The following is a 26385-nucleotide window of genomic DNA, read 5'->3' as shown; positions in this document are numbered from 1 at the left end:
GTCAGAATCCAACAGCATCAGCAGTCCTTTTTCAGCCTGAATCAGATTTTTGCTCAACTCCCTCAATTTCAGCCAGAAAAATACCTGAAATTATAGAAAAACACACAACTCATATTAAAGTCCAGAAATATGAATTTTTCCTAAAAACTAATGGAAAAAAACTAAAAACTCACTAAAACATACTAAAAACTATATGAAATTAACCCCAAAAAGAGTATAAAATATCCGCTCATCACAACACCAAACTTAAACTGTTGCTTGTCCTCAAGCAACTAGACAAATAAAATAGAAGACTAATAGGTTGAGAAGCAATAATATCTCAGAGTTTTGAGTGAAGCTCAGATTCTAATTAGATGAGCGGGACTAGTAGCTTTTTGCTTCCGAACAGTTTTGGCATCTCACTTTATCCATTGAAGCTCAGAGTGATTGGCATCTATAGGAACTTAGAATTCAGATAGTGTTATTGATTCTCCTATTTCAGTATGATGATTCTTGAACACAGCTATTTCATGAGTCTTGGCCGTGGCCCTAAGCACTTTGTTTTCCAGTATTACCACCGGATACATAAATGCCACAGACACATAATTGGGTGAACCTTTTAGATTGTGACTCAGCTTTGCTAAAGTCCCCAATTAGAGGTGTCCAGAGTTCTTAAGCACACTCTTCTTTCTGCTTTGGACCTTGACTTTAACCGCTCAGTCTCAAGTTTTCACTTGACACCTTCACGCCACAAGCACATGGTTAGGGATAGCTTGGTTTAGCCGCTTAGGCCAGGATTCTATTCGCTTAGGCCCTCCTATCCACTGATGCTCAAAGCCTTGGGATCCTTTTTATTACCCTTGCCTTTTGGTTTTAAGGGTTATTGGCTTTTTTTTTATTTTTTTTGCTGCTTTTTCTTGCTTCAAGAATCATTTTTATGATTTTTCAGATTATCAATAACATGTCTCATGTTCATCATTCTTTCAAGAGCCAACATTTTTAACAGTCTTAAACAACAAATTCAAAAGACATATGCACTATTCAAGCATTCATTCAGAAGACAGAAAGTATTGCCACCACATGTAACTAATTAGAATTTCTCTTTAAAAACTCGAAATTTTATTGCCTCTTATTTAAAAGATCTACTATTTTATTCATGTTTGCTGATGATGAGAAAAATAAACTATGGCTTAATTGGAGATAAAATCAAAATAGATACTAATTACTACTATATGACTCCTAAGGTGAACTTCTATAATGACACTATCACAAAGTTAAAGCAGAAATTGGAATTTAACAACCTTTGTTCTAGGAAGTGGATGTTCCTCTGATCCGTGGGGTGCTTGGTCCTTCAAGAGATAACTTCTGGCGCTTCAATTCCCTTAAGTCACGCCCTTGCTCCTCTTGTTCTTTAAACATATAGGTAAGAATTTGACTGTGTTCCTTCTGTTCTTTTATTATTTGTTCCATAGCTTCCCGTATCTTGGTAACAGACGTCTCAAGATACTCCCAGTAATTAGATTGAGGGATTTCTGGGAGAAATTCCTGTGTTTTCTTCTTGGTGGGATCATCCTGTGCTTGTTGTTTTTCCATTGATGCTTTGGTGATTGGTTTCTCAACTGAGATATACTCAGTTATTCCCATCCTTACTCCAGCATCCTTGCAGAGCAGAGAAATCACGCTTGGATAAGCCAACCTGGCCTCTTTAGAATTTTTGTTAGCAATTTTGTAGAGTTCAGCTGAGATTTGCTGATGAACTTCCACTTCTTTTTCCATCATGATGCAATGGATCATCACTGCTCTTTTAACAGTTACTTCAGAACGGTTGCTAGTGGGCAACAGAGAATGCCCAATGAAGTCCAGCCATCCTCTGGCGACTGGTTTGAGATCTTCTCTCTTGTGTTGATTTGGGATACCGTTTGTGTTGGTGGTCCACCTGGCTCCAGGGATACATATGTCCTCTAGAATCTTATCCAGGCCCTTGTCTGTTCTCATCATTCTCCCGTTGAAGGAGTCTGGATCATCTTTCAGCTGAGGTAGCTTTAAGATCTCCCTGATCCTGTCAGGGTGGGTATGAACAATCTTTCCTCTGACCACGGTCTGATAGTCATAGAAAGCAGTCCCAGATAGTTTCTACTTGTCAGTTTGCCACATATTAGCATAGAACTCCTGAACCATGTTCCTCCCTACTTTCGTTTCAGGATTAGCTAGGACTTTCCAGTTCCTGATTCGAATTTGCTCCTGGATCTCCGGATATTCATTTTCTTTCAGATCGAATCTAACTTCCGGGATCACTGATCTCAGACCCATTATTTTGTTATAATGGTCTGAATGTTCTTTAGATAAGAACTTCCCTTGATTCCAAAGTGGTTTTGGAACGCTCTCTTTCTTGCCTCTTGGAGTGGGTTGTTTTCCTTTAGGAGCCATGATCTTAGTGATCGCGGATAAACACACCAAACTTAGAGGTTTGCTTGTCCTCAAGCAAAAGAAAAGAAGGGAGAGGGATAGAAGGAGAGCTAGGTGCAATTGTTGATGGAAGGGGAGGGAGGCCGAACCCAAATTTAAAGGGAGGGAGGCTGGGTTTTCGAAAAAAGAGATAAAGATATGATAAAAAAGATTGATTTGGAAAAGATAAGATAGAAGATATGATAAGAGAGGATATAGTTTAAAATTGAAAAGATATGAAAGATTTTTGAAAAAGATAGATCTAGATTTTGAAAAAGATAAAGTAGAGATTTTGAAAAAGATATTGATGAGTTGAAAAGATAGATTTGTTTTAAAAAAGGATTTGAAAAGAGTTGGATTGAATTTGCAAAGAGGCTTGGTGCTTATGGATTAAGATACATTTGATATTTTTAAAGAGGGATTTTCGAAATCAAGGTTCTTAACATGTTTATGCAAGAAATCATGAATTAAAAACATGGAATTGTAAAATTAGAATGAAAAAATATGAAGAAAAATGATTTTTACCTCCTCCCCACTATCCTGGCGTTTGAACGCCCACACACTGCCTGTTTTGGGCGTTCAACGCCCAAATGCTGCTCTCCTGGGCGTTCAACGCCCAGTTGTTGCCCTTTTCTGGCGTTGAACGCCAGATTGCTATCCTTACTGGCGTTCAGCGCCCACTGGCTGCCCCTTTTGGGCGCTGAACGCCCAAAATAGGCTCTTACTGGTGTTTTCTTGCCAATGGGCTCTTTTTCTCTGTTTTGTGTGCAGATTCCTTCTGTAACCCTGTGAACTTATGCAATTGATTCTTTACCTTGTTATCAATGAACTCTATATAAACAAATAAAAATAAAAATAGGGCAAAATGCTTAGAGGATTGATGCTCCATGGCTGGGTTGCCTCCCAGCAAGCGCTTCTTTATTGTCTTTAGCTGGACCTTGCTGATCTTTTAATCTAGCTTCAGCCTTGGGCACTCTTGCTCAACGTTGCCTTCAAGATAGTGCTTGATTCTCTGTCCATTGACAATGAACTTCTTATCAGAATCAATATCCTGAAGCTCCATATAACTATATGGTGATACACTTGTAATCACATATGGTCCCCTCCACCGGGATTTCAGTTTCCTGGGGAATAGCCTGAGCCTAGAGTTGAAAAATAGAACCTTTTGTTCTGGTTCAAAGATTCTAGATGACAGCTTTCTGTCATGCCACTTTTTTTATTTCTCTTTATAAAACTTGGCATTTTCGAAAGCTGTGAATCTGAATTCCTCTAGCTCATTTAGCTGGAGCAATCTTTTTTCTCCTGCTAATTTGGCATCAAAGTTTAGGAATCTGGTTGCCCAGTAGGCTTTATGTTCCAGTTCCACAGGCAGGTGACATGCCTTACCATACACAAGTTGGTATGGAGAGGTCCCTATAGGGGTCTTGAATACTGTTCTGTAAGCCCACAGAGCATCATCCAAGCTCCGTGCCCAATCCTTTCTCCAAGTACTTACTGTCCGTTCTAGGATTCTCTTTAATTCTCTGTTAGAGACTTCAGCTTGCCCATTAGTTTGTGGATGATATGGAGTAGCCACCTTATGGCGAATTTCATACCGAACCATGGCAGAGTAAAGCTGTTTATTGCAGAAGTGAGTGCCCCCATCACTGATTAGTACTCTAGGGACACCAAACCTGCTAAAGATATGTTTCTGGAGGAACTTCAGCACTGTTTTAGTATCATTGGTGGGTGTGGCAATGGCCTCAACCTATTTTGATACATAGTCAACTGCAACCAGAATATAAGTGTTTGAGTATGATGGTGGGAAAGGTCCCATGAAGTCAATTCCCCATACATCAAACAACTCAATTTCCAAGATTCCTTGTTGAGGCATGGCGTAACCATGAGGCAGATTACCAGCTCTTTGGCAACTGTCACAGTTACGTACAAACTCTTGGGAATCTTTATAGAGTGTGGGCCAATAGAAGCCACATTGGAGGACCTTGGTGGCTGTTCGCTCACCTCCGAAATGGCCTCCATATTGAGATCCATGGCAATGCCATAGGATCCTCTGTGCTTCTTCTCTAGGCACACACCTACGGATTATTCCGTCTGCACATCTCTTAAAGAGATAGGGTTCATCCCACAAGTAGTACTTTGCATCAGTAATTAATTTCTTTTTTTGTATCCTGTTGTACTCCTTGGGTATGAACCTTGCAGCTTTATAGTTTGCAATATCGGCGAACCATGGTGTTTCCTGAATGGCAAATAAATGCTCATCCGGAAAAGTCTCAGAGATCTCAAGAGAGGGGAGGGGCGTCCCTTCTACTGGCTCTATCCGGGACAGATGATCAGCCACTTGGTTCTCTGTCCCTTTTCTGTCTCTTATTTCTATATCAAACTCTTGCAGAAGCAACACCCATCTGATGAGCCTGGGTTTTGAATCCTGCTTTGTGAGTAAATATTTAAGAGCAGCATGATCAGTATACACAATCACTTTTGATCCTACTAAGTATGATCTGAACTTGTCAATGGCGTAAACCACTGCAAGTAATTCTTTTTCTGTGGTTGTGTAATTCTTCTGGGCATCATTTAGAACCTGACTAGCGTAATAAATGACGTGCAGAAGCTTGTCATGCCTCTGACCCAACACTGCACCAATGGCATGATCACTGGCATCACACATTAGCTCAAATGGTAATGTCCAGTCTGGTGCAGAAATAACTGGTGCTGTGACCAGCTTAGCTTTCAGCGTTTCAAACACCTGCAGGCACTCTGTGTCAAACACAAATGGCATGTCAGCAGCTAGCAGATTGCTTAGAGGTTTTGCAATTTTTGAAAAATCCTTTATAAACCTCCTATAGAATCCTGCATGCCCCAGAAAGCTTCTGATTGCCTTAACATTGGCAGGTGGTGGTAATTTTTTAATTACCTCTATTTTTGCTTGATCCACCTCTATTCCCTTGTTTGAGATTTTATGCCCAAGAACAATCCCTTCAGTCCATTTTTCCCAGTTTAAAACTAGGTTGGTCTCTTGGCATCTTTTCAGAACAAGTTTCAGGTGATCAAGACAGGAGCTGAATGAGTCTCCATATACTGAGAAGTCATCCATGAAGACTTCCAGAAATTTTTCCACCATATCAGAGAAAATAGAGAGCATGCATCTCTGGAAGGTTGCAGGCGCATTACACAGCCCAAATGGCATCCTTCTATAAGCAAACACTCTAGATGGACATGTGAATGCTGTTTTCTCTTGATCCTGAGGATCTACTGCAATCTGGTTATAGCCTGAGTAGCCATCCAAAAAGCAGTAATAATCATGACCTGCTAGTCTTTCTAGCATCTGGTATATGAATGGTAAAGGAAAATGATCCTTTCTGGTGGCTGTATTGAGCCTTCTGTAGTCAATACACATGCGCCACCCTGTAAATGTTTGGTGCGCAGAAATTGTGATTACACTTTGATTATGTAAAATTCATCGCTCTTTCTTTCCCTGGTAATGGCGCCAAAAACATGATGCCAATACCATGGTTCACAACTTCGCACGACTAACCAGCAAGTGCACTGGGTCGTCCAAGTAATACCTTACGTGAGTAAGGGTCGAATCCCACGGAGATTGTTGGTATGAAGCAAGCTATGGTCACCTTGCAAATCTCAGTCAGGCAAATATAAAATAGTAATGAGGTTTTCGAAATTAATTAATAAAATAGGGATAGAAATACTTATGTAAATCACTGGTGAGAATTTCAGATAAGCGAATAGAGATGCTTTCGTTCCTCTGATCCTCTGCTTTCCTGCTATCTTCATCCAATCAGTCTTACTCCTTTCCATGGCTGGCTTTATGTGATACATCACCACTGTCAATGGCTACTTTCGGTCTTCTCTCGGGAAACTGATCCAAATGCCCTGTCACGGCACGGCTAATCGTCTGAAGGCATCACCCTTGTCAATGGTTTCATCCTATCCTCTCAGTGAAAATGGTCAACGCACCCTGTCACGGCACGGCTATTCATCTGTCGGTTCCCGATCATGCTGGAATAGGATTTACTATCCTTTTGCGTCTGTCACTACGCCCAGCAATCGCGAGTTTGAAGCTCATCACAGTCATTCAATCATGGAATCTTACTCGGAATACCACAGACAAGGTTTAGACCTTCTGGATTCTCTTGAATGCCGCCATCATTCTAGCTTACACCACGAAGACTCCGATTAAGAGATCTAAGAGATACTCATTCAATCTGATGTAGAACGGAAGTGGTTGTCAGGCACGCGTTCATAGGGAATGATGATGATTGTCACGTTCATCACATTCACGTTGAAGTGCGAATGAATATCTTAGAAGCGAAATAAGATGAATTGAATAGAAAACAGTAGTACTTTGCATTAATCTTTGAGGAACAGCAGAGCTCCACACCTTAATCTATGGAGTGTAGAAACTCTACCGTTAAAAATACATAAGTGAAAGCTCCAGGCATGGCTGAATGGCCAGCCCCTCTGATCTAAGAACCAGGCATCGAAAGATGTCTAATACAATCGTAAAAGGTCCTATTTATAATAAACTAGTCACTAGGGTTTATAGAAATAAGTAATTGATGCATAAATCCACTTCCGGGGCCCACTTGGTGTGTGCTTGGGCTGAGCCTGAGTGTTTCACATGTAGAGGTCCTTCTTGGAGTTGAACGCCAGCATTTGTGCCAGTTTGGGCGTTCAACTCTGGTTTTGGATCCTTTTCTGGCGCTAGACGCCAGAATTGGGCAGAGAGCTGGCGTTAAACGCCAGTTTGCGTCGTCTATTCTTGGCCAAAGTATGGACTATTATATATTTCTGGAAATCCCTGGATGTCTACTTTCCAACGCAAATGGAAGCGCGCCATTTCAAGTTCTGCAGCTCCAGAAAATCCACTTTGAGTGCAGGGAGGTCAGAATCCAACAACATCAGCAGTCCTTCTTCAACCTCTGAATCTGATTTTTGCTCAAGTCCCTCAATTTCAGTCAGAAAATACCTGAAATCACAGAAAAACACACAAACTCAAAGTAAAGTCCAGAAATGTGAATTTAACATAAAAACTAATGAAAATGTCCCTAAAAGTAACTAGATCCTACTAAAAACATACTAAAAACAATGCCAAAAAGCGTATAAATTATCCGCTCATCACAACACCAAACTTAAATTGTTGCTTGTCCCCAAGCAACAGAAAATCAAATAGGATAAAAAGAAGAGAATATACTATAAATTCCAAACTATCAATGAAACATAGCTCCAATCAAATGAGCGGGACTTATAGCTTTTTGCCTCTTGAATAGTTTTGGCATCTCACTTTATCCATTGAGGTTCAGAATGATTGGCATCTATAGGAACTCAGAGTTCAGAGAGTGTTATTGATTCTCCTAGTTCAGTATGATGATTCTTGAACACAGCTATTTTATGAGTCTTGGCCGTGGCCCTAAGCACTTTGTTTTCCAGTATTACCACCGGATACATAAATGCCACAGACACATAATTGGGTGAACCTTTTCAGATTGTGACTCAGCTTTGCTAAAGTCCCCAATTAGAGGTGTCCAGGGTTCTTAAGCACACTCTTTTTTTTTACTTTGGACCTTGACTTTAACCGCTCAGTCTCAAGTTTTCACTTGACACCTGCACGCCACAAGCATATGGTTAGGGACAGCTTGGTTTAGCCGCTTAGACCAGGATTTTATTCCTTTAGGCCCTCCTATCCGCTGATGCTCAAAGCCTTGGGATCCTTTTTATTTGCCCTTGCCTTTTGGTTTTAAGGGTTATTGGATTTTTGCTCTTGCCTCTTGGTTTTAAGAGCTTTTGGCTTTTTCTGCTTGCTTTTTCTTTTTCTTTGTTTCTATATATATATATATATATATATATATTTTTTTTTTTCTGCAAGCTTTGTTCTTTGCTGCTTTTTCTTGCTTCAAGAATCATTTTTATGATTTTTCAGATTATCAAATAACATGTCTCCTAGTCATCATTCTTTCAAGAGCCAACATATTTAACATTCAGGAACAACAACTTCAAAAGACATATGCACTGTTCAAGCATACATTCAGAAAACAAGAAGCATTGTCACCACATCACTATAATTAAACTAAGTTCAAGGATAAATTCGAAACTCATGTACTTCTTGTTCTTTTGAATTAAAACATTTTTCATTTAAGAGAGGTGATGGATTCATAGGACATTCATAACTTTTAGACATAGTTACTAACTTCTAATGATCATGTAATGAAGACACAAACATAGATAAGCACATAACATAGAAAACAAAAAACAGAAGAAATAAGAAGAAGGAATGGATCCACCTTAGTGATGGTGGTGTTTCCTTCTTGAGGAACCAATGATGTCCTTGAGCTCTTCTATGTCTCTTCCTTGTTTTTGTTGCTCCTCCCTCATTGCCTTTTGATCTTCTCTTATTTCATGAAGGATGATGGAGTGCTGTTGATGTTCCACCCTTAGTTGTCCCATATTGGAACTCAATTCTCCTAGAGAGGTGTTGATTTGCTCCCAATAGTTTCGTGGAGGAAAGTGCATTTGAGGCATCTCCGGGATCTCATGGTGATGAGCTTCATACGCCTCTTGAGCTCCATGAATGGGCTCTCTTGCTTGCTCCATCTTTTTCTTAGTGATGGGCTTGTCCTCTTTAATGAGGATATCTCCCTCTATGTCAATCCCAGCCGAATTGCATAGGTGGCAAATGAGGTGAGGAAAGGCTAACCTTGCCATAGTGGAGGACTTGTCAGCCACCTTGTAGAGTTCTTGAGGTATAATCTCATGAACTTCCACCTATTCTCCAATCATGATGATATGGATCATGATGGCCCGGTCTATAGTAACTTCAGACCGGTTGCTAGTGAGAATGATTGAGCATTGAATGAACTCCAACCATCCTCTAGCTACAGGCTTGAGGTCCAATCTTCTTAGTTGAACCGGCTTGCCTTTGGAGTCAATCTTCCATTGAACTCCTTCTACACATATGTCCATAAGGACTTGGTCCAACCTTTGATCAAAGTTGACTCTCCTTGTGTAGGGGCGTGCGTTCTCTTCCATGTTTGGCAAGTTGAACGCCAACCTCACATTTTCCGGACTAAAATCTAAGTATTTCCCCCAAACCATTGTAACATAGTTCTTTGGATCCGGGTTCTTACTTTGATCATGGTTCTTGGTGATCCATGCATTGGCATAGAACTCTTGAACCATTAGGATGCCGACTTGTTGGATGGGATTTGTTAGAACTTCCCAACCTCTTCTTTGAATTTTATGTCGGATCTCCGGATACTCATTTCTTTTGAGTTTGAAAGGGACCTCAGGGATCACCTTCTTCTTGGCCACAACATCATAGAAGTGGTCTTGATGAGCTTTGGAGATGAATCTTTCCATCTCCCATGACTCGGATGTGGAAGCTTTTATCTTCCCTTTCCCCTTTCTAGAGGATTCTCCGGTCTTAGGTGCCATCAATGGTAATGGAAAAACAAAAAGCTTATGCTTTTACCACACCAAACTTAGAATTTTGCTCGCCCTCGAGCAAGAGAAGAAAAAATAGATGAAGAAGAAGAAGATATGGAGGAGATAGAGGGATGTGTGTATGGATGTGAGTGGTGAATGGAAAACAGAAGGGACGACCATGAATGGAGAGAGAGAGGGTGAGGTGGGTGGGGATCCTGTGAGATTCACAGATCCTGAGATGATCCTGTGGGGTCCATAGATCCTGAGATGATCCTGTGGGATCCACAAATCCTAAGATGTTCAAGGATTTACAACCTTGCACCAAATTAGGCATGTAAAATGTCCTTGCACACAACTCTGGACATTCAGCGCCAGGTTGGTGCCCATTTTGGGCGTTCAACGCCCATTTGTTGCCCATTTCTGGCGTTGAACGCCAGAACCATGCTTGTTCTGGGCGTTCAGCGCCAGCTCCTCTCCAGGGTGCAATTCTGGCGTTCAGCGCCCAGATGATGCCCATTTTGGGCGTTCAGCGCCCAGATACTGCCCATTTTGGGCGTTCAGCGCCAGAACCATGCTCTGTTCTGGCGTTGAACGCCAGGCCAGTGCTTCCTCCAGGGTGTGATTTTTCTTCCGCTGTTTTTGATTCTGTTTTTAAATTTTTCGTTTATTTTGTGACTCCACATGATCATGAACCTAAGAAAACATGAAAAACAAAAATAAAATTAGATAAATAAACATTGGGTTGCCTCCCAACAAGTGCTTCTTTAATGTCAATAGCTTGACAGTGGGCTCTCATGGAGCCTCACAGATGTGCAGAGCTTTGTTGAGACCTCCCAACACCAAACTTAGAGTTTGGATATGGGGGTTTGACACCAAACATAGAGTTTGGTTGTGGCCTCCCAACACCAAACTTAGAGTTTGACTATGGGGGCTTTGGTTGACTCTGCTTTGAGAGAAGCTTTTTCTGCTTCCTCTCCATGGATGCAGAGAGAGATCCTTGAGTTGTAAACACAAGGTTGTCCTTATTTAATTGAAGGATCAATTCTCCTCTGTCCACATCAATCACAACTCTTGCTGTGGCTAGGAAAGGTCTTTCTAGGATGATGGATTCATCCTCTTCCTTTCTAGTATCCAGGACTATGAAATCAACAGGGATGTAAAGGCCTTCAACCTTTACTAACACGTCCTCCACTTGTCCATAAGCCTATTTTCTTGAATTGTCTGCCATCTCTAGTGAGATTTTAGTAGCTTGCACCCCAAAGATTCCCAGTTTCTCTATTACAGAGAGGGGCATGAGGTTTATCCCTGAACCAAGGTCACACAGAGCCTTAAAGATCATGGTGCCTATGGTACAAGGTATTATGAACTTTCCAGGATTCTGTCTCCTCTGAGGCAATATCAGTTGAACCAGATCACTTAGTTCATTGGTGAACAAGGGAGGTTTATCTTTCCAAGTTTCAATGCCAAATAATTTGTCATTCAGCTTCATGATTGCACCAAGGAACTTGGCAGCTTGCTCTTCAGTAACATCCTCATTCTCTTCAGAAGAGGAGTACTTATCAGAGCTCATAAATGGCATAAGGAGGTTCAATGGAATCTCTATGGTCTCTAGATGAGCCTCAGATTCCTTTGGTTCCTCAAAGGGAAGCTCCTTATTGATCACTGGACATCCCAGGAGGTCTTCCTCCTTGGGATTCACGTCTTCCTCTCCCTCTTTGGGTTCGGCCATTTTGGTTATGTCAATGGCCTTGCACTCTCCTTTTGGATTTTCTTCTGTATTGCTTGGGAGAGTACTAGGAGGGATTTCAGTGATCCTTTTACTCAGCTGGCCTACTTGTGCTTCCAAATTTCTAATGGAGGACCTTGTTTCATTCATGAAACTTACAGTGGCCTTGGATAGATCAGAGACTAAGTTTGCTAAATTAGAGGTATTTTGTTCAGAGTTCTCTGTCTGTTGCTGAGTGGATGATGGAAAAGGCTTGCTGTTGGGAAACCTGTATCTTCCACCATTATTAAAGCCTTGTTGAGGCTTTTGTTGATCCTTCCATGAGAGATTTGGATGATTTCTCCATGATGGATTATAGGTGTTTCCATAAGGTTCACCTAAGTAATTCACCTCTGCTATTGCAGGGTTTTCAGGATCATAGGCCTCTTCTTCAGAAGGTGCCTCTTGAGTACTGTTGGATGCAGCTTGCATTTCATTCAGACTCTGAGAAATCATATTGACTTGCTGAGTCAATATTTTGTTTTGAGCCAATATGGCATTCAGAGTATCAATTTCAAGAACTCCCTTCTTCATAGGTGTCCTATTACTCACAGGATTTCTCTCAGAAGTGTACATGAACTGGTTATTAGCAACCATGTCAATGAGTTCTTGAGCTTCTGCAGGCATTTTCTTTAGGTGAATGGATCTGATGGATATTTTTTGTGGAGAAACGAATTTCTCCAAAACACCCAAAACTAACTGGCAAGTGCACCGGGTCGCATCAAGTAATAATAACTCACGGGAGTGAGGTCGATCCCACAGGGATTGAAGGATTGAGCAATTTTAGTTTAGTGGTTGATTTAGTCAAGCGAATCAAGATTTGGTTGAGAGATTTGTGATTTGCAGAATTTAAATTGCATAGAAAGTAAAGGGAATGGGTAATTAGCATGAAATTAAAGAGAACTGAAATTTAAAGTGCTGAATCATAAAGAACAAGAAATTAAATGGCAGAAACTTAGAACGCAAGAAATGTAAATTGCAGAATCTTAAAGTGCAAGAAATGTAAATGGCTTGAATTGTAAAGGGAATTGGGAATTGGATTTGCAGAATTTAAACAAGAAAAAGTAAATTGCAACAAACAGAGAAGTAAAGGATGACTTGAATCGAACTGGATCTTAAAACAAAAATGTAAATGAGATTTAAAAACATTAAACAGAGGATGTAAAATTGGAATTCAGATATCAGGACTCAAAAGACTAGATAACCAAGTCTAGATCTCAATGCCTTCCTAGATCCAACAAGAGTAATTGCAAAGGAAATGTAAATTGCAGAGAAAGTAGATGAGAGAGCAAGTAACAGAAACTGAAATTCAATTAAGTAGAGAATTAAACAAGATCCCAAGGTGAGATTGAAACAGAAGTTCTTCAATTCTCCACCCAAGATCCGAAGCAAGAAAATTAAAGAGTGCTGGGCAAGAACAAGGAAGAAGAGAGATCAATTCTCCTCCCCAATTCTCTTGAATTAAAATAACAATGCTAGAATGTAAAATGAGCTCTCTGCTGCAAGTATTGAAAAATTCTAAAAAGGAAGCTCTTCTAAAAACTTAAATCCTATGCTATTTATACACTTTCTTTAAATGGTCTTCAAGCCTTCAATTGGGCCTTTTCTCTTGATGGAATTGGGTTGATAGAGGCCTTGGTTGATTGCTCTTGGAGTTTGGAGAAGAACCGAATTGAACCGGGTTTGGAATCATGAAAGCTTGAGTAAAAGTTTGAGTAAAAGTTTGAGGCAAACTTTTACTCCAACTTTTCACATCAGCCACCCTCTTTTGCTGATACCAACGTTGGGGCAAAAGTTTGGGGTCAAACTTTTGCTCCAACGTTGGCCTCCCCTTGCACACTCATGGCACCAACGTTAGCCAAAAAGTTAGAGGCTAACGTTGGTGCAAACTTTTGCTCTCCAGGGTGTGTTGTTCATGCGCCAACGTTTGCCAAAAAGTTAGGGGCTAACGTTGGCGCAAACTTTTGCTCTCCAGGGTGTTGATTTGTGATGCCAAAGGTTTGCCAAAAAGTTTGAGGCTAACTTGTGCTCCAGCTTTTTGCCCAAAAGTTTGCACAAAAGTTTGAGGCAAACTTTTGGTCCAGCTTTTTGCTCCCTGGTTCATTTTCACTTGTTCCAAAAGTTTGAGCTAAAGTTTGAGGCAAACTTTTGCTCAAACTTTTTGTCCTCTCTTCCTCCTAGCCATTCCTTCTTGCTTCAACCTTTCTCCAAGCTTTCTTCACCTATCATTAATCAACCAAACACATCAAAGCTATGCTCAAAATCACGAGATATTCATTCTTTCATAATATGTGACAATTATAGCATAAAACCTCATGAAATAGCATGAATTCATACATGGTTGATTAAATCAAAGGAAACATGAAAATCTACCCAATTGGCTTGCTTTTGGCTCAAGAAAGTGCATAATTCAATTGAAAACAAAAGAAAAAGGCTAGTGAAACTAGGCTAAGATGACTTGTCATCAAGATCCACCTGCAGAAGAGTCCAATAACATCTTTGATAGCTCAGATAAACCATCATAGAATATATCCAGGATGGTCCATTCTAAAAGCATGTCAGAAGGACACTTTTTGGTCAACTGTTTGTATCTTTCCCAAGCTTCATAGAGGGATTCACCATCTTTTTGTTTGAAGGTATGAATATCCACTCTAAGCTTGCTCAGCTTTTGAGGAGGAAAGAACTTGGCTAAGAGAGCCTTGACCAGCTTATCCCAAGAGTTCAGGCTATCTCTGAGTTGAGAGTCCAACCACACTCTAGCTCTGTCTCTTACAGCAAAAGGGAAAAGCATGAGCCTGTAGACATCAGGATCTACTCCATTAGTCTTAACAGTATCACAGATCTGCAAGAATTCAGTTAAGAACTGAAAAGGATCTTCAGATGGAAGTCCATGAAACTTGCAGTTCTGCTGCATCAGAGAAACTAATTGAGGTTTCAGCTCAAAGTTGTTTGCTCCAATGGCAGGAATGGAGATGCTTCTTCCATGTAAATTGGAATTAGGTATAGTAAAGTCACCAAGTATTCTCCTTGCATTATTGTTGTTAGGTTCGGCTGCCATCTCCTTTACTTGTTCAAAATTTTCAATAAGGTTGTCTCTGGATTGTTGTAATTTAGCTTCTCTTAGTTTTCTCTTCAGAGTCCTTTCAGGTTCTGGATCAGCTTCAACAAGAATGCCTTTTTCTTTATCCCTGCTCATAAGAAAGAGAAGAGAAAAAGAAAAGAAGAGGAATCCTCTATGTCACAGTAAAGAGGTTCCTTATTGTTAGTAGAAGAAGAGAAGAAGAAAAAATTCGAACACAGATAGAAGAGGGGGTTCGAATTTGGTGAGTGATGTGAGGAAGAGATGTTAGTAGATGAATAAATAAATAGAAGGAGATGAGAGAGATGGAGAATTTTCGAAAATAATTTTTGAAAAAGAGTTAGTGATTTTCGAAAATAGTTTTTGAAAAATGTAGTAATTTTTTTCGAAAATTTTAAAATCAAAAGTTAAAATAATTAGTTAATTAAAAAAAATTTTGAAAAAGGGGGAAGATATTTTCGAAAATTAGAGAGAGAGAGAGAGTTAGTTAGGTAGTTTTGAAAAAGATAAGAAACAAGCAAAAAGTTAGTTAGTTAGTTGAAACAAATTTTGAAAAGATAAGGAGTTGGGAAGTTAGAGAAGATATTTTGAAATCAAGTTTTTTTGAAAAAGATATGATAAGAAGATATTTTTGAAAAGATATGATTGAAATTAGTTTTTGAAAAAGATTTGATTTTTTTAAATCTCAATTAATGACTTGATTCACAAGAAATCACAAGATATGATTCTAGAACTTAAAGTTTGAATCTTTCTTAACAAGTAAGTAACAAACTTGAAATTTTTGAATCAAAACATTAATTGTTATTGTTATTTTCGAAAATTTGATATAAAAATAAGAAAAAGATTTTTGAAAAATATTTTTGGAATTTTCGAAAATAACTAAGAAATTTGAAAAAGATTTGATTTTTGAAAAAGATTTTGAAAAAGATGAGATTTTTAAATTGAAAATTTGATTTGACTCATAAAAACAACTAGATTTTAAAAATTTTTTAAAAAGTCAACTCAAATTTTCGAATTCGATGAGAGAAAAAGGGAAAGATATTTTTTTGATTTTTGAGTTTTTATGATGGAGAGAAAAACACTAAAATGATGCAATGCATGAAATTTTTAGATAAAAACAATGAATGTATGCAAGAATGCTATGAATGTCAAGATGAACACCAAGAACACTATGAAGATCATGATGAACATCAAGAACATATTTTTGAAAAATTTTTAATGCAAAGAAAACATGCAAGACACCAAACTTAGAATTCTTTAATGCTTAGACATAAAGAATTCAGGAATGCACATGAAAAACAAGAAAAGACACAAAATATACAAATGCAAAGATCAAACAAGAAGACTTACCAAGAACAACTTGAAGATCATGAAGAACACTTATGAATGCATGAATTCTCGAAAAATGCAGGATGAATATACAATTGACACCAAACTTATAACATGACTCAAGACTCAAACAAGAACACAAAAAATATTTTTGATTTTTATGATTTTCTAATTTTTTTTTTGTATTTTTTTCAAAAATTATTTGAAAAACAAAAATAAGGATTTCAAAATCTTTAATATGAATTCCAGGAAACTTGTGCTCTTTAGTCTAAAGCTCCAATCAAAGGGTCAGGCATGGCTTAAGAGCCAGCCAAGCTTTAGCATGTAACAGGTAGATCATGAATCAGCAGTAGGTGGATTAGCACCAACTAGCTTGCTTTTGATAATAAATTGGAAGCCTCAGTCCAAATAAATTTAGACATGGCTTTACAGCCAGCCAGGCTTCACATGCTTCATGAAACACTAGAATTCATTCTTAAAAATTCTGAAGAAAAATATATTTTTGAAAACATTTTTTTTATTTATTTTTTTTCGAAAACAAAGGAGAAATTTTTGAAAGAAAATTTTTGAAAAATTTTTGAAAAAAATTTTTGAAAAGAAAACGAAAAGAAAATTACCTAATCTGAGCAACAGGATGAACCGTTAGTTGTCCAAACTCGAACAATCCCCGGCAACGGCGCCAAAAACTTAGTGCGCAAAAATTGTGATTACACTTTGATTATGTAAAATTCATTGCTCTTTCTTTCCATGGTAATGGCGCCAAAAACATGATGCCAATACCATGGTTCACAACTTCGCACAACTAACCAGCAAGTGCACTGGGTCGTCCAAGTAATACCTTACGTGAGTAAGGGTCGAATCCCACGGAGATTGTTGGTATAAAGCAAGCTATGGTCACCTTGCAAATCTCAGTCAGGCAGATATAAAATAGTAATGAGGTTTTCAAAATTAATTAATAAAATAGGGATAGAAATACTTATGTAAATCACTGGTGAGAATTTCAGATAAGCGAATAGAGATGCTTTTGTTCCTCTGAACCTCTGCTTTCCTGCTATCTTCATCCAATCAGTCTTACTACTTTCCATGGCTGGCTTTATGTGATACATCACCACTGTCAATGGCTACTTTCGGTCTTTTCTCGGGAAAATGATCCAAATGCCCTGTCACGGCACGGCTAATCATCTGGAGGCATCACCCTTGTCAATGGTTTCATCCTATCCTCTCAGTGAAAATGGTCAACGCACCCTGTCACGGCATGGCTATTCATCTGTCGGTTCTTGATCATGCTGGAATAGGATTTACTATCCTTTTGCGTCTGTCACTACGCCCAGCAATCGTGAGTTTGAAGCTTGTCACAGTTATTTAATCATTGAATCCTACTCGGAATACCACAGACAAGGTTTAGACCTTCCGGATTCTCTTGAATGCTGCCATCATTCTAGCTTACACCACGAAGACTCCGATTAAGAGATCTAAGAGATACTCATTCAATCTGATGTAGAACGGAAGTGGTTGTCAGGCACGCGTTCATAGGGAATGATGATGATTGTCACGTTCATCACATTCAGGTTGAAGTGCGAATGAATATCTTAGAAGCGAAATAAGATGAATTGAATAGAAAACAGTAGTACTTTGCATTAATCTTTGAGGAACAGCAGAGCTCCACACCTTAATCTATGGAGTGTAGAAACTCTACCGTTAAAAATACATAAGTGAAAGATCCAGGCATGGCCGAATGGCCAGCCCCTCTGATTTAAGAACCAGGTGTCCAAAGATGTCTAATACAATCGTAAAAGGTCCTATTTATAATAAACTAGTCACTAGGGTTTACAGAAATAAGTAATTGATGCATAAATCCACTTCCGGGGCCCACTTGGTGTGTGCTTGGGCTGAGCTTGAGTGTTGCACGTGTAGAGGTCCTTCCTGGAGTTGAACGCCAGCATTTGTGCCAGTTTGGGCGTTCAACTCTGGTTTTGGATCCTTTTCTGGCGCTGGACGCCAGAATTGGGCAGAGAGCTGACGTTGAACGCCAGTTTGTGTTGTCTATTCTTGGCCAAAGTATAGACTATTATATATTGCTGGAAAGCCCTGGATGTCTACTTTCCAACGCAATTGGAAGCGCGCCATTTCGAGTTTGGTATCTCCAGAAAATCCACTTTGAGTGCAGGGAGGTCAAAATCCAACAGCATCAGTAGTCCTTCTTCAACCTCTGAATCTGATTTTTGCTCAAGTCCCTCAATTTCAGTCAGAAAATACCTGAACAGAAAAACACACAAACTCATAGTAAAGTCCAGAAATGTGAATTTAACATAAAAACTAATGAAAACGTCCCTAAAAGTAACTAGATCCTACTAAAAACATACTAAAAACAATGCCAAAAAGCGTATAAATTATCCGCTCATCACTGTTCTTGTAGGAACCAGTTCATTTTTTTCATTATGAATCACTGTCATGCCTCCCTTTTTTGGGACGACTTGGACAGGGCTCACCCAGGGGCTATCAGAAATAGGATAAATAATCCCAGCCTCTAGTAATTTGGTGACCTCTTTCTGCACCACTTCCTTCATGGTTGGATTTAGCCGTCTCTGTGGTTGAACCACTGGTTTAGCATTATCCTCCAATAAGATTTTGTGCATGCATCTAGCTGGGCTTATGCCCTTAAGGTCACCTATGGACCACCCAAGAGCTGTCTTGTGTATCCTTAGCACTTGAATAAGTGCTTCCTCTTCCTGTGGATTTAAAGCAAAGCTTATAATCACTGGAAAAGTGTCACCTTCTCCCAGAAATGCATATTTCAAGGATGGTGGTAATGGCTTGAGCTCGGGTTTAGGAGGTTTTTCTTCTTCCAGAAGAAATTTCAGAGGCTCTTTCATGTCCTCTGAATCCTCTAAATCAGGCTGAACATCTTTAAAGATGTTTTCCAACTCTGATTCGAGACTCTCAGCCATGTTGATCTCTTCTACCAAAGAGTCAATAAGATCAACTTTCATGCAGTCTTTTGATGTGTCAGGATGCTGCATGGCTTTAACAGCGTTCAACTTAAACTCATCATCATTGACTCTCAGGGTTATTTCCCCCTGTTGGACGTCAATGAGGGATCATCCAGTTGCTAGGAAGGGTCTTCCTAGAATGAGAGTAGCACTCTTGTGCTCCTCCATTTCCAGCACAACAAAGTCAGTAGGAAAGGCGAATGGCCCAACTCTGACAATCATGTCTTCAATCACGCATGATGGGTATTTAGTGGAGCCATCAGCAAGTTGGAGACATATCCGGGTTGGTTTAACTTCTTCAGTTAAGCCAAGCTTTCTGATAGTGGATGCAGGTATTAGGTTGATGCTTGCCCCAAGATCGCATAAAGCTGTCTTGGTGCATTGACCTTCTAATATACATGGTATCAGAAAACTCCCAGGGTCTTTAAGCTTTTCAGGGAAGCTCTTCAGAATGACCGCACTGCATTCTTCAGTGAGGAGAACTCTTTCTGTTTCTCTCCAATCTTTTTTATGACTCAAGATCTCTTTCATGAACTTGGCATAAGAAGGTATTTCCTCAAGTGCTTCTGCAAATGGAATCTTTATTTCAAGAGTCCTGAGATAATCTGCAAAGCGAGTAAATTGCTTATCCTGCTCCTCTTTCCGGAGTTTTTGAGGATAAGGTATCTTGGCTTTATATTCTTCAACCTTAGTTGCTGTAGGTTTATTGCCTGCAGAAGTGGTTGAAGAAGCCTTTTTAGAGGGGTTGCTATCAGCATTTGTGTGTGTCTGATCCCTTACTAGCAATTGAGTGCCAGAGTTAGAAGCTGGAGTGACGTGAGATGCCAACTCCTTGTCTGTTCCTGGCGTCTGAATGCCAGAACTGTGCCCATTTTGGGCATTCAGCGCCAGATCTTGCCCATTTTGGCCGTTCAACGCCAGATCCTTGCTTGTTTCTGGCGTTGAACGCCAGTCCTTGCTTGTTACTGGCGTTGAATGCCAGTCTTGGGCATGGTCTCGGCGTTCAGCGCCAGCTTTCCACCAAATTTCTGGCGTTTTAATGCCAGAATTACTTTTCCCTGGGCTCCTATTGTCCTCAGGTAAATTTTGGGTGGTTTGCTCATTCCTTAGCTCTTTGCTGCCTTAAGGTGGGGTATTTAATGTTTTTCCAATTCTTAATTGAACTGCTTGGCATTCTTCTGTTATTTGTCTTGACAGTTGCTGCTTTGTTTGCTTTAATTGTTCTTCCATATTTATATTAACCATCCTTGTCTCTTGTAGTCTATCTTTGAATTTGGCTAACTGCTTTGTTAGAAAGTCCAATTGCTGATTGAATTCAGTAGCTTGTTTTACAGGACTGAGTTCAGCAGTTGCTGTTTTAACCTCTTCTTTCATGGAAGGGTCACTGCTTAGGTACAGATGCTGATTCCTGGCAACTGTATCAATGAGCTCTTGAGCCTCTTCAATTGTCTTTCTCATGTGGATAGATCCACCAGCTGAGTAATCTAGAGACATCTGAGCTCCATCTGCAAGCCCATAATAGAAGATGTCTAACTGAACCCACTCTGAAAACATTTCAGAGGGGCATTTTCGTAGCATCTCTCTATATCTCTCCCAGGCATCATAAAGAGATTCATTATCTCCTTGTTTGAAGCCTTGGATGTCCAGCCTTAGCTGTGTCATCCGTTTTGGGGGAAAGTATTGATTCAGGAATTTTTCTGTCAGCTGTTTCCATGTCCTTATGCTGGCCTTAGGTTGGTTATTTAACCACCTCTTAGCTTGATCTTTTACAGCAAATGGAAACAGTAATAGTCTGTAGACATCCTGATCTATTTCTTTATCATGTACTGTGTCAGCAATTTGTAAAAATTGTGCCAGAAACTCTGTAGGTTCTTCCTGTGGAAGACCGGAATACCGGCAGCTTTGCTGCACCATGATAATGAGCTGAGGATTCAACTCAAAGCTACTGACTCCAATGGAGGGTATGCATATGCTACTCCCATATGATGCAGTAGAGGGGTTAGCATATGACCCCAGAGTCCTCCTGTACTGTTCATTTCCACTTATATCCATGATGGAGAAAGGGAGATGATGTCAAATAAAAAAAATTTCTTTTTATTTATTTATTTATTTACTTATTTAGAAAATAAATAAAAAAAATAAAGAGAAAGAAAAAAAATAGGTAAATATTTTCAAAAAAATTGAGGAGAGAGGAAGTGGTTAGGAAGTTTTGAAAAAGGTATGATTTGGAAAAGATTTTAAATTTTAAAAAAAAATCTGAATTTTTAGAAAATAATTTTCGAAAATTTGTTTTATAAATAGAGAGAAAAGATATTTTTGAATTTTGTGAGGAAAGAGAAAAACAATAAAATAGCACAAGATTTAAAATTTTATTTTTTGATCTAATGTTCCTAGTTTTCGAAAATTTTGGAGAGAAAACACCAAGGAACACCAAACTTAAAATTTTTAGAAAACCAACTAAAATTTTCGAAAATCAAAGGGAAATCAACAAGAAAACACCAAACTTAAAGTTTGGCACAAAATTTAATAGAGAGAATATTATTTTTGAAAAAGATTTTAAAAAGAGTGTACCAAACTGCCACAGACTTAGACCAACGCTCTAACCAATTGGGCAGTAAATGTAACACTTGTTTTGAAGAAGGATATTTGTAACCAAGAACAATAATAAGAAACTCTAAACCAAAAAGAAAAATTTTCCTAATCTAAGCAACAAAATAAACCGTCAGTTGTTCAAACTCAAACAATCCCCGGCAACGGCGCCAAAAACTTGGTGCACGAATTGTGAATCACACTTTTCACAACTCGTACCACTAACCAGCAAGTGCACTGGGTCGTCCAAGTAATTCCTTACGTGAGTAAGGGTCGAATCCCACGGAGATTGTTGGTTTGAAGCAATCTATGGTTATCTTGCAATTCTTAGTCAGGAAGTCAATTTTATTTATCAGTTGAATTGCGAATAAACACGAGAGTATGGGTTAAAGGTTACTTGTTATGCAGTAATGGAGAATATGTTGGAGTTTTGGAGATACTTTGTCTTATGAATCTCTGCTTTCCTCTTCTTCTGATTCACACACGCACGTCTTTCTATGGCAAGCTGTGTGTAGGTGGATCACTGTTGTCAATGGCTACCATCCATCCTTCCAGTGAAAAGGGTCCAGGTGCACTGTCACCGCACGACTAATCATCTGCAGGTTCTCAGTTGTACCGGAATAGGATTTACTATCCTTTTGCGTCTGTCACTACGCCCAGCACTCGCGATTTTGAAGTTCGTCACAGTCATCCAATCCCAGAATCCTACTCGGAATACCATAGACAAGGTTTAGACTTTCCGGATTCTCATGAATGCCGCCATCAATCTAGCTTATACCACGGAGATTCTGATTAAGGAATCTAAGAGATATTCATTCAATCTGATGTAGAACGGAGGTGATTGTCAGACACACGTTCATGGATTGAGGAAGGTGATGAGTGTCACTGATCATCACCTTCTCCATAGTTAGGCGCGAATGGATATCTTAGATAGGAACAAGCATGTTTGTATGGAAAACATAAATACTTGCATTAATTCATTGAGACACAGCAGAGCTCCTTACCCCCAACAATGGTGTTTAGAGACTCATGCCGTAAATGAGTACAAAGTTCAGATCTAAAATGTCATCCTCTTAAAATAAGTTTCTAAAAGTTGTTTAAATACTAAACTAGTAGCCTAGGTTTACAAAAAGTGAGTAGACTATGACAGATGGTGCAGAGATCCACTTCTGGGGCCCACTTGGTGAGTAGACTACTTTTTCTTCAATTCCATAGTGGAACCTTTAATTAATTTGGACCCTGCTGTGTGCACATATTCTTCCACTATCACGCATATTTCTATATATACTAACAAATATTACACGAAACTAAATATATAAAATTTACCTGCAAGACATCTTGTTGTGGAAAATAAGACAACACAGTAAAAAGAAGCTCAATGCTATTTCTAGCAACATCAAAAGCATCCTTAGTTTGTTCAGAGTAAAACTCTACACAGGAATATCATCATGCTGAGTCTGGCGTGTAAGATCAAGTTCAGCCTCAGACACCGAATGTGAAGGAGTGAAAATATGCGCTAAGCTCTCGTTGTCATGGCCAGGGAACTGAATACACCTTGATTTCAGACTCTGAACCACAAAATGGAAACAAGCAATCAACAATAACACTAACAATAACCCACGCTAGCAAATTCAATAGCTAGAGCTAGTAACCAACCCAATCAATTTAATTTAGCCCAGGATTTTGCGTTTCTAGTTCCTAGGCATGATATGATTATCAGAAATTGTCCCTTGACTTCAACTTAACAATGAAGCAGATATGCATGAAATCAGAAAAAAAGGTAGTAGTACCTTGTATGTTTCTTCATAAACAGGAAGATAGCGAAGCTCGCCACTGGATTCGCCCCAAGCCTTAATCATGATCAAAGCCTTGTTGCGGTTAATAACAACAATTTGAGGATCGTCAATTAACCTAACCATATCATCAATAACCCTCTCAGCAGTGACTTCAGAGAAAGCCTTCTTGCAATTCTTGACGATGGTTTCAAGAAAGATGAGGGACAAGGAATCGAATCTTTCAAGCAGCGACTTCAGAGAAACCCTAAACTAGGAATTGAATCTTTACCGCCGACGCCAGCGTTGCATCCAACGCCAAGCTCGATGGAGGCGCCACCGATCATTTCCTTTCGGATCCTGCCACTGATTTATGGATAAACACCAGAGATGTCAACACTAGCAGAATGACTATTGGTGATGACGGGTTTCCGCTAACGAGTGGCGCTGATGAGTTGCGCTGACGAGTGTTGCTGATGGTTGGCGCGACGCGTGTGAGAGAGGGAGACGGCGGCGCAGGGCATAAGCATCGAGGTAGGGATGGATGTAGGTGCTGCGACGGGTTAGAGGGATGGGTTGTGACGGGTTGAGAGAGGGAGACAGCGGCATTGTTGGGAGAGATGAGAAGGGTGAGTGACGGCCAGCTAGGGTTAAAAATGATTTTCGAAACCAACACTTCTAGTATAGGGTTAAAAGATAAAATTAAAAAAAAAAAAGTTAAGTGTGAAAAAATGGGTGGGAAACTAAATTTTGGAAGGAGGGAACTCTATCGGTACGCTTTTGTAGGGTGCCCAAATAAACATAGGATATGGGCACGCTTTAAAAAGGTGATAATTGAAAAACTAACTAGCCACGCTTTTCAAGCGTGCCGGTTTCTTTCTATGGCCATGCTTTTCAAGTGTGGTAAAAAAAAGCGTGGCCAAATCACAATTCAATGGCCACCATCATAAAAGCGTGCCGAGTTCTCTCTATGGCCACGCTTTTAAGTGTGGCAAAAAAGTGTGGCCAAATCACAAACAAGTGGCCACCCTCACAAAAGCGTGGCCATTGACCACTTTTGGGCACACTTTAAAAGCGTGGCAAGAAAAAAGCGTCCCGATAGGCCTTTTTTCTTGTAGTTTATGCATCATCAAATACCAACCTTCCATTTTCATCAAACTCTACCACCAAGATTTTTAATTTCCACAATGATCAACATACAAGACCAATTATCCGTACCTAGCACAAATTTCAACTTCAATTCAGCCTTTGCATATACTAAGTATCATCATCATATAAACTCACAAACATCATCAATCAAGAATCTCCATCATACCCTCCAAAAACCAATAATCACATAATCATACAATAATTTCAACAACCAATCAACCATCATCACAAATTCAATTCCTATGTTATGGGTCACTAGCCTAAGTTTTCACACTATATTACATTTTAGATACAAGAAACCAAAACCATTCCTTGGCCGATTCCTGTCTAACCTGGAACACTTCAAATTCAACTTTCAAGGTCTCAAGGCTTCCAACAAAGCTCATTTCCAAGCTTTCCAAGATATCACTCAAGCTTCAATATGCACATACACACTTCCTAAACCACAATTATCATACCCAAACACAATAACTCAATACCCAATACCTTAAATTCAGAATTTCACTAGGGTTTGAGATCTCTTACCTTACCCAAAGATCAAAGAGGCACGACTAAGCATTCGCTTCAAGCTATTTGGATCTTATAACATCAAAGAGCCCAAAATCTTAACACTTTTTATCCAAAAATTTGAATTCAAGGGATGAGGAAACTGAACTGAAATCATTCCTTACCTCTTGAATAAAGTTATGGGCTTTGTAGAGCTCGATGCCGTGGTCATGTGGCGATAAACGGTGCGCCAATCGGAGCTCCGGATCAAAAGTTATCAAAGATTGAAACTAACCAAGGGTTTATGTTTTTGGAAGTGTTCCTCTCTTCCATGGCTGCCCAGCAGCGTGTTTAGCATGCAAGAAGGGAGAGAGAAGATCTAAACCCACTTTATCAAGTGAGTGGGTGGGGCCCACGGGCCCGGTTTGGGTCCGGTTCGACCAATTTGGTCCGTTCGGCCCAATCTTGGGCCAATTTCTTGAAAATTTGTGTCAAAATTCTCGTTTTAATTTTCTCTATCACATTAAACCATAAAAATCACATTTTTAATTCTCGAAAATAAATTTTAATTTATGGGTTAATTATTCATTAATTAACCGAGTTTTACATTCTACCCACCTAATTGGGAATTTTGCCCACAAAATTTGAATTCAGTTACCTGCAACTAGGTGCGGATAGTCTGTCCCCATTTCTAATTCAAGATCTTCGGTGCGCTTCTCCATTCTGACTTGATTTCCAAGTCACCTCTCTAATAAGATTTATTTTCCTCAGAGTTCCTTACGTTTACGTCATCAATCCTGATTGGGGTTAGTCAAAACTTCATATCCTTTTTTAATTGAACTGGTTCAAATTGTTCTAGCCCCTTAGACGGCCCATCGTCCTCCAAATAAACTCCTTTAAGTTGATCGCTCTCCTCTTACCGGTCGCCGAAGTAGTTTCTAAGAATACACAGCGTTCTCTCTTAAACTCTCTAGGCTCACTCTCTCAATCTGCATAAATTTTATGTCGGCTTTTCGTAGTGAGAATCCTAAATTGCCTTTTTCATTGTCTCGACTATCAAACTCAGGGACTACAATGCTGGATACTTCCAGTTTTAGATCAATACAAGGCGTCTAGCGCACTGTGAAATCCCACCTTCTCCTTGGTGTATAGTTGATGCCAGGGCATTTTGGCCAGTTTCACTGACCTTTTCTTTACTGTTTTTAAGGTAGTTTCATGCATTTTCTTAGGAAATAAGCTAGTTTTGGGTAAATATTCACTTACATCTTGATTCAAGCATACATTGTGCACTTTACATGATTTCATGAGAATTTTGCATGAATTATATGATAAATTGGATGATGCATGATCCCATGATTAAGAGCAAGA

The 26385-nt window shown here is 39.4% G+C and overlaps 1 protein-coding gene and 1 non-coding gene across 2 annotated transcripts in view; one reads left to right on the top strand and one right to left on the bottom strand.

The window, feature by feature from the left end:
- LOC112721545 (TOM1-like protein 1) overlaps window positions 1-25739 on the bottom strand; it is a 28118-nt gene extending 2379 nt beyond the window's left edge. The window contains 6 exon segments of the mRNA XM_025772599.1: window positions 22937-23031; window positions 23034-23178; window positions 23401-23637; window positions 24864-24945; window positions 25062-25110; window positions 25676-25739. Coding sequence (XP_025628384.1) covers window positions 22937-23031; window positions 23034-23178; window positions 23401-23637; window positions 24864-24945; window positions 25062-25110; window positions 25676-25739 — 672 coding nt within the window.
- Window positions 14175-14282, top strand: LOC112725277 (small nucleolar RNA R71). Its single transcript, XR_003164396.1, has one exon. It is a non-coding gene; the product is annotated as a small nucleolar RNA R71 (small nucleolar RNA).
- Window positions 25740-26385: the final 646 nt, after the last annotated feature.

This window comes from Arachis hypogaea, chromosome 11 (assembly GCF_003086295.3).
Source record: "Arachis hypogaea cultivar Tifrunner chromosome 11, arahy.Tifrunner.gnm2.J5K5, whole genome shotgun sequence".
In the NCBI taxonomy this organism is placed as follows: domain Eukaryota; kingdom Viridiplantae; phylum Streptophyta; class Magnoliopsida; order Fabales; family Fabaceae; genus Arachis; species Arachis hypogaea.
This window is presented reverse-complemented; position numbering and strand designations above follow the sequence as displayed.